Source organism: Helianthus annuus, chromosome 9, assembly GCF_002127325.2.
Source record: "Helianthus annuus cultivar XRQ/B chromosome 9, HanXRQr2.0-SUNRISE, whole genome shotgun sequence".
NCBI lineage: Eukaryota > Viridiplantae > Streptophyta > Magnoliopsida > Asterales > Asteraceae > Helianthus > Helianthus annuus.
Genome location: NC_035441.2, coordinates 152362399 through 152371954, shown reverse-complemented (window position 1 = coordinate 152371954; position 9556 = coordinate 152362399). Strand labels below are relative to the sequence as shown.

Here is a 9556-nt window from a genome sequence, read left to right as displayed (position 1 = left end):
TGTTTTTATTCTAGAAGTGTCAAGCAAGGAAAATCGGTTTTCGTTCTCATGTTATATTTTTGAAATTGAACCAACGACTTACAGAGAGGCTTTGACCAAAGATAGTTGGGTAAATGCTATGCAAGAGGAATTAATGTAATTTGAGAAGTTGGGTGTGTGGAAGTTAGTTGATCTTCAGGATAACCACAAGAAGATAAACATAAAGGTCTTTAAATGTAAGAAAGACATCTGTGAAGTAATTGTTCGAAACAAGGCCAAGCTAGTTGTGCAAGGTTTTAACCAACAGGAGGGAATTGATTTTACCAAGGTATACGCACCTATGGAAAGGCTAGAGGCAATTCAAAAACTCCTAGATTTTGCATCTTACGAAGGTTTTAAGGTGTACCCAATGGATGTTAAGTCAACATTCTTATACGGGAAAGTTAACATAGAGGTCTATGTAGGAAAGCCACTGGAATTTGTGGATCCGCTTAATTATGATAAAGTCTACCTAATCAACAAAGCATTATATGTGTTACATCAAGCGCCCAAGGCATCGTATGAAACGTTGTCTCAGCATATTCTCGACAACAAATTCGTTAGAGGCACAATGGATTGCACACTGCTCATGAAGGAAGTCAAAGGGCATTTAATAATTATTCGGATACATGTAGATGATATCATTTTTGGGTTAATCGATGATTCACTATGCAAGTATTTCAAGCCGGTGATGCAGATGAAATTCGAAATGAATTCTATGGGAGAGATGAACTTTTTCTTATGGTTGCAAGTAAACCAGATGAAGTCAGGGATCTTTGTCTACCAGATCAAATACGTCAACGATCTCTTGAGCTGATTCAAGATGTCTGATTGCAAGCCAGCAAGTACAGCGTTACCTCTTAACCATGGAATATTGGAATCTACTCGGATCTCTCAAGTCTGGCAGTGGATCCAACTTTGAGCCGTTCAATGATTGGTTCTCTGATATATATGATCGTGTCCCCTCCTGATATCATGTATCCAACATGTTTATGTGACTGTTATCAATCTTATCCCAGAGCTCTGTATCTAGTAGCAGTTAATCGGATTCTTCATTTTTTCAAAAGATGTCAAGGCAACGGGCTATGGTATCCAAGAGATGACAAGTTCGAGTTCACAACTTATTATCATTCAGATTATTGGAGCTGTAAGAAGAATTCAAAGTCTACCATGTGGGGGTGCTAGTTTTACGGGAAGCGTCTCGTGACTTGGCAGTGCAAGAAGCAAACTACTGTATCTCAATCAACATGTGAAGTCGAGTACTTTGCAGCCTCAAGTTGCTGTTCTCAAGTACTTTGGATACAACAACAAATGCGGGATTACGATTTGCAGTTTCTGACTACCCATATTCATATAGATAATTCAGCTGCTATAGGTGTCATGAAAAATCCGGTTCAGCACTAAAAAACCAAACATATCGAAATACGCTATCATTTCATACGCGATTGCTATGAAAAGAAATTGATAGACGTAAAAATTCACACTAATTTTCAAAAGCTGATCTTTTTACTAAATATTTGATAAATCAAGATTTGGCTTTCTTTTACAAATTAATTGAATCAAAACTTTGAAATCAATAAGTGAAGAAGCTGAAATTTTAGAAAATGTTGACATGTAGACCACATCGGAATGTCATTTTCTTTGTTTTTCATTTCAAATTTCTTTTCGAAAATCCAATAATCTTTTTTCTATTTTACGGGGAGAAATGTTTAGGTGATCCAAAAACATTGAAAAATGATAATCCAAAAACAATAGATTTTTTTTTAAATGACAAAAACATTGAAAAATGTAAAATGAGTTTATTGTGTGAAAAAGCGAAAATGATAGTATATCAGTGCATTCTAAATTTTGTATTTCTTAAATAGTTGAAACAATTTCACAAGTTTGATGTGTCAATAGGCTCCGCTAACGTTAAAAAGTTTTGCGAGAATGATACAAACTAAATGAAAGCCGAGAACCTGTGGAAAAAGCAGTTGAAAGCGTAGTACTTGGTTTTGTCCTTTGTGATTGTGTACTTGCTTTGTAATCGTTGAATGTTACAAAGCATAAAAACAGACCAGTATGTGAACTTTCACTACTTACTGGAAAGTCATTGTGATTTTGTATGTTATTTTCAAATGATTTCAACTTGTTTGATTTTCTTTATTTTATTTAAGAATTGGACTTTTTTGTGTATATAGGTTATTGCCTAAACATTCAACTTTATTTTTCTTGGTGTTTCATTTAAGTCTTAGATCACCTCTGATTAAATTCACATATATCGAACTAGTGGTTAAGACCTAAACATTTTAACTTGTTTTATTTCTTTGTTTTTCTTAAACCCAGGATTTTAGCATGTGATTCCGCGCGTGGCGTGACGTGACTTGTTTTTTACTTTGTCACACACGTTACATTTGTGACATTAATGTGGTTAGCCATAGATAAAAAATAGTATAATATCTCTTATGTTATGGTGTGAAGTTGTTAAAGTAATTAAAAAAAAGAATTGAAATGTTAGAGAAGATGATGTGTGAAGTTATTAAGTAGAAAAAATTGGAGCGCCAAAGTTATCAATTATCAAAAGTTACAAGTTAAGATGTAACTTACCAAAAGATGAGGGTTAAATGTATAAAATCTCTAAAGTTGGGGTGAACTAGAAAAACGCATGGCCAAAACCACCGACCATGTGTTTTACGATATTGAGTAATGGCTAATAATTCTAAATCTATATATGATATCTATGCAGTTAATGCAGAAAAAAATCGGTTATCGGTCAAGTACCGATATTTGAGATATCGTTTATCGCGGTGAGATATCGGTAATTTATAATATCATATATATATATATATATATTCACATCTAGAGCATATATTTATATACTAGAAGTCTAGAACTTATCTAATATTAATAGCAAAATAAAGAAGTGTTCATCAACATGTAACACCCCAAAAATGGGTTTGGTAATTTAAACTCGGGTAATATAAAGGAACGGGTAAAAATACTGTTAGGAGTAAAAGGGAACCCGTAAATGAATATTTACTAGGGATAATTAACCTAGTTGAATATTAGTATCGTTGGTATTAAACGAAGGATTGTAGCCTTATTTAATTAAAACGAAACATGAGGGACCAAAGTGAACAACTTGAAAGTTGTTCCATTAAAAGAAAACAACACACACAGACGCACACATCGTGTGTGTGTGTGTTCGTGAACGAGCAGGAAGGCTCCCATGGAGCCAAAAACCCTAAACTTCATCAAGTTCTTCAAATTGAAAGACTAAACGAGGCCTAAATTCACAACCAAACATAAATTAACGATCACCTTCACAAGGGGATCACAAGGTATGTCATAAAACTCAGATTTGATGATCTTGTTTGAAGTGGGTTATGATCAATCCATGAAATTGTATGAATTTAAGCATGTAGAGGTGTTAGAAACACCAAATAGAACTTGTGTTATGAATAATTTCAAGTAATTGGGTGATTTAGAATGAAACCCATTGCATGAGTGTGAAGATGATGATCATGATGAACTTGAAGATGCTATAGTGTAATCTTGTGTTGTATAAGGTGTTGTATGATAGACTAAGATAGTTAAACTTGAAGTGAAATTTATGATTATGAGATTTTGTTTGAATGTGATAGTTCATAAGATGAAATAAGGAAGAACATGCTTAAAGAACTTGTACATTATGCTTAGGAAGTAGTACGCACGCCAAGTGTTTGATAAAATGTCTAAAAGACAATAATAAGTGAAATTGTATGCAAGTAATGGGTAAACATATATAGTTCATGTGAAGATTATGTAGGGATGATGTCGAGTATGCTTTATGCTTGTTTAAATGGATTAATGATGTTGAGTATGCTTTATGTAGGTCGTATGTTAGATGTGAATTTGATATGGTTGTTCATAAGTATAAGCATATATGCTAATAAGAATGTGAATGTAATGACATGAGTGTATAGGAATCATGTCAAGATGGATGGGAGCGTTGAAGGCTAACGGGCTACGAATACTCAATCAAATAAGCGAACGCAAATACGGGCGCGCAAGGTAAGTGAACTCCGAACTTACCCCTCTTTGTTTGGTAAGGTAATTATGAAATATGGTAATTATTGAATGTACTGTAAGAAGATATGAATTAATGATAATTACTAAGTTAAGTTTTAGTGGTAATGGGTTGAAAGTGGTTAAGAAAGGGATTCGATTAAGTTTGGGTAAGAAAGGGGAACTTACATAATGAATTATGCATAAAGTCGAATTAAAGAGTTATACATGTAGGATGTAAATTGCAAGTACGTGTATGGATAGAAACTGAATGCATGTTTGAGTGGGTATTTAATTATATGCTTGAATGAATAAGTCGAGTTATGGGTATTTGAGGACATGTTCATATGAAGGGAAGCTAATGATACTAACCGTTTTCCTATTATGAATTAATGTGAAGTATAGGCACGTAATTATGGAAGAGAAGGTTGACTCCGCAATCCGATGCGAGTGATCGAATGGATGGATGATGGGCTAGTATAAGAGAAAGCATGATATGTTGACGCTTTATTATGCATGTGTTAAGATTATTTGTATTATGTCACTGGTTCTAATGATGTGATTGAATGTGGTGACTGCAGGCTGTACAGGATTATGGAAATTTCATCAAGAAGTGTACGCGGTCGAAGATCGAGTCAAGTCATGGATTGTACGTGGGTGTGTATGTGGTCACTTAATTTGATATATGTATGTTAGTTTTCATTAATTTATAAAAAGAGTTTAGTGTATTTAAGTGAATTGAAGAGTATCATGAAAGAAATTTTACATATGCGTTTTCCGCTGCGAATCTTAGGTTAAAATGTGTCAGGGTGTTACACAACATCAACCAAGCCATCCGATTGTTCATTTGTTCATCATAATTCATAACCTAAAACACTAAAACCTAATCATAAGCCATAAAATCTTCCTCCGAGTCCACATCAACCATCTCATCCAATTGTACATTAAGATCATCTTCCACATTGATTGGAACATCATCATCATCATCTCTATAGCGCGATCTTTTGGTCCTAGTACTTGGCCCAACTTCTTCGTTTCCTCCCATTGCCTCTCGTACATCCGACCAACGAAGATCATCTGTACCCTCAACAAAGTCTTGAAGCTCATCTTGTGTTGGTGTAACCCAATCATCATTTTCCTCTACATCTCTCAACAAAATAGGATCCAAAGATCTGTTGGCTTTTAATGAGTTGAAGCACCTTTGTAACCTTGTGTTGTATTGAATGAATACAAGATCATTGAGTTTTTGTTGCAAAAGACAATTTCTTTTCTTTGAGTGTAACTAAACATAAAGAATAAAAGAATTACTTAACGAAGTAAATAAGTTAAATTAAATGTAATTTAATAGAAATAACTTACATTGTCAAATGTACTCCAATTGCGTTCACAAGGTGAAGCGCTACAAGTTTAACTGAGGACACTAATAGCAAATGATTGGAGCAAAGGTGTGTCGATCCCATATGTACGCCACCATATATATACATTTAATCATTTACATATTTGTTATAAATAATTGGAGTGCTTTAATAAAATAAAATAAACTATATATATATATATACATATATATATATATATATATATATATATATATATATATATATATATATATATATATATATGCTTACATGGTGCAACTTTCGTTCTACCCCTTATAGCAGCCGCGGATCCAAATTGCCCAACTGAATCAATGTATAGATTCAAGTCCTGCCTCACATTATCATTCTCCTCTATAATGGGCACTAGACAGTCAATAGCCTCGTAAAGTCCCGTCAAAACTTCCGCGTTCTTCTTTTTATCTTTCGAATTTTCCCCATGTAAAATAGCGGGGTTCAAGTAATATCCAGCTTCAACACATTAAATAACGAGTTAATATTAAAAGTAAACGATCTATATTAATTTAATTTTATACAAATAAATTTTAAGTTCAATACTTAATACCTGCATGTAACGGGTGATGAAGTTGGTTGGTCCATCTTGCTTGAATCATACTTTTAATTTTATGGACAAGTCTTTCATCAGTTACATTTTTCTTGATTTGCTCCTTTGCTCTAACCATTGCATCATAGATATAACCCATACTTGGCTTCTCTTCCGTATCAACCAATCTAACCACATCAACCAAAGGAGCTAGCACTTGACAAGCTAGTTGTATGTTGTCCCAAAATTCCGTTTTTCCCGCTATTCGCTCGACTCTCTTTCCAGCCAATGTCTTTGAAAAACTACTTTTCCTCCATTCTTCAGAGACAAACAATACTTGAATATGATGTCGATTCTCGTGGACACACTGAATGGTATAAAACTGAGTTGCAAACCTAGTTACACAAGACCTGTGCAACTCTTTGTTTCTCGTCAACTTCCTCATTAGATTAAGAATCCTTCCGTGGTTATAATTGAAAACCACAATTGCTCTTGCATCAGCCAGGGTAGTCTTTATCTTTGGTATTTTCTCACCAATATCTTGAATCATGAGGTTCACACAATGTGCTGCACAAGGAGTCCAAAACTTCCTAGGATGTTGTTCTTGTAAAATCTTTCCAGCAGATTTAAAGTTTGACCCGTTATCTGTAATGAACTATAAGAAACAAAGTATAAGTCAAAACATAACAAATAATATTTTATGGCATTTTTAACAAATATGTAAAAGTACCTGCACAATGTTCGCCTCTCCAACTTCTATTATCACCTCATTTATCATCTTCATAATTAAATCAGCACTCTTCACATGCTCCGATGCGTCAATTGATTTCAAAAATACCGTTCCAAAAGGACAACTGACTAGGAAGTTTATTAAACACCTTCCTTTCCCGTCTTTCCAAAAATCGGACATGATGCTACACTTATGTTCTTCCCAATGTGGCCGAAACGAATCCACAAATTCTTTCGTTTCTTCCAACTTTCGTTTCATCAATGACACACGAATATTATGATAAGTTGGAGCTGGCATACCTATAATAATGTAATAACTTATAAACTTTAAGTAATAAACAAATTAATAAATAATAAACTATCATTAAATCTTTATCACATTTAAATACCTCTTCCATAATCTCCAATGGCATTGATCATATCTTGGAAACCTTCATCATGTACGACATTGAAGGGTAAACCAACCGAAGAAGCCCAAGTTGCAAATTTATCCCAAGCTTCCATCTTTAACTTCTCTTTTATCGGATTATTTCTATCCATTGTAGTTTGCTTTGTTTTTCCATGATCGGTCTTAAACATGCTATCAATAGAACCTCGCACATTGCTAGAACCCACAAATTTCTTTTTCTTTGAAACATTTTTTTTGTAACAACTTCTTGTACATTATATTGATCGTCCTGATCCTCGTCTTCATCAATATCAATTGAATGTGATCTAAGAATCTCCATATTTCTTTTCTTTTCTAGTTGTACCTTTTCCTTTTCTTTAATTGACGCTAAGACTCTTTGCTGGATATCCACACTCACTTTCGAACAACCTTTGACTTGTCCTCTGGTATGAGTAAGATGTTGCTTTAGTCGTGTAACTCCTCCGCTCATCTTATGACCACAAAGTTTGCACCATACACATTGTTTTTTAGCGGGTTCTCTACACTCTCCCCATTCCCAAGCCATATCTGTATTTGAACTTTTTGGGACAGTGTTTGCATCAGACGAAATTGTATTTGTGTTAGGGTTTACGGATGCTGATGCATGTGAAGATGGATTTGTACCATCCATTATAAAATCTGTGAAGTGTTAATATGTTAAAAAAATTCATTAATAAACACTACAAACTGCAACCATGTGCAAAAAAAAGCTACAATTAATGCAAATAATTAACAATTACTACAAGATTTAATGTGTCTGGAACAATTAGTGCAACCAATAAACCATACCTAGTACTTCAATTAATGTGTCTAGACCAACTTACAAAGATAATAAACTAAGCAGTGCACCAAATACACTAGAAAAACTTCCAACAACAACTTGTTTGGACTTTGGTCCCGTCAATAATTAGCAGAAGGGGGAATCGACCAATTAAGAAAGAAATAATTGACACAAAAATGCAGAAAACTGAAGTTAAAAACTTACCTGTTGGCTGGTGCAATCTGGACTGGAAGTGCGATGCTACAGGAGGGTGGGAGCAGGAGCTTCGATGGGAGCATCCATGGATTTAGGGTTCATGAATCATTGTCGTAGATGAATATGTGCGACTGGAATGGTAGTTTATTTAAGTTAATTGGGCCAAAAGTAATGAAGATGGAATGGGCTTTGAGGATTAGGCAGATTATAAAGAGAAAATAACTAAAATTGGGCCCAATCGATATTCTCGGCGAGATGGCCGAGATGAAACATACAAAATATCGGCGATTTCTCGGTACTTATCGCTGATATTCTCGGTACCGAGATAAAAACCGGTATTTTAAACCGATAAGTTACTGGATGACCGACAACCGAGATCTCACTAAGATCTCGCCGATATTGACTGCATAGTATGATATGAATGACAAAGATAGTGAAGTACCTACCACATGAGCAAAAAATAAAATAAAGACAAAATTGCAGTACACGTCCTTTACGTTTACATAAAATTGCATTGCACATCATTGATATTCAAAAAGTTTCAGTGCACGTCCTTTACGTTTATTTTTTGTTGCATTGCACGTCCTTTACCACAAACCTAGTTAGTGTTCTTAGTTATCTTAATCACATGCCAAGCACACGTTGGACAAAATAGTCATTTTAATCTCCTAACTTGTATAACGACTCTTTCAAAACTCATATGCTGCATCGACAATCTATATAAACTTCTATAAGCATGTTCTCTCAATTTATATATGTTTGTATGCGTAAGAAAATGCATATGAAACAAACCGATTATGGAATGTATGTTTAGTAAACATGTTTTGCAAGTATTTTTGCGTACAAGATCTATTAGGCATAATCACAATGAAAATGCAAATAAAAACATTCACTTAGTTTGTAAACAAAATAAATTGACCAAGTAAACCTTTACTGACCAAATAAACCTGTAGACCAAACAAAATCGCCAAATAAAATTCACTAAATAAAATTTTAAATTCACCTAATAGATCTTGTACGCAAAAAAGCTTACGAAACATGTTTGTAGAACATGCTTTTCATAAAGGACATGTGATTAAGTTAACTAATATATTAATTGAGAGGACATTCTTAGAAGTTCATATAGATTGTTGAGGTAGCACATGGGTTCTGAAAAAATAATTATACTAATTAGGAGATTAAAATGATTATTTTGCCCATCATGTGCAAGACATGTGATTAAGTTAACTAATAAAACTAACTAAGTTTGCGGTAAAGGACGTGCACTGCAACAAAAATAAACGTAAAGGACGTGTACTTAAATTTTTAAACATAAAGGACGTGCAATGCAATTTTATGTAAACATAAAGGACGTGCACTGCAATTTTATCTAAAATAAAATAAAATGTTACCATGAATAATAATTGAAGACATTTGTGATGTGCTCAAGGTACAAGCAAACAAAGCACAAGGGAAGGTGAGTA

General features: G+C 34.0%; 1 protein-coding gene and 1 long non-coding RNA gene across 2 annotated transcripts; one reads left to right on the top strand and one right to left on the bottom strand.

Moving 5' to 3' along the window:
- Window positions 1–3240: 3240 nt before the first annotated feature.
- Window positions 3241–4786, top strand: LOC110874836. Its single transcript, XR_002556260.2, has 3 exons — window positions 3241–3338; window positions 3963–4050; window positions 4626–4786. It is a non-coding gene; the product is annotated as an uncharacterized LOC110874836 (long non-coding RNA).
- Window positions 4787–5536: 750 nt separating this feature from the next.
- Window positions 5537–7748, bottom strand: LOC110876601. Its single transcript, XM_022124765.1, has 6 exons — window positions 7353–7748; window positions 7080–7239; window positions 6692–6990; window positions 5983–6616; window positions 5670–5888; window positions 5537–5565 (listed from the first exon to the last, which is right to left on the bottom strand). The coding sequence occupies exons 1-6, from the start codon at window positions 7746–7748 to the stop codon at window positions 5537–5539; spliced, it is 1737 nt and encodes a 578-aa protein (XP_021980457.1).
- Between the last annotated feature and the right edge of the window lie 1808 nt (window positions 7749–9556).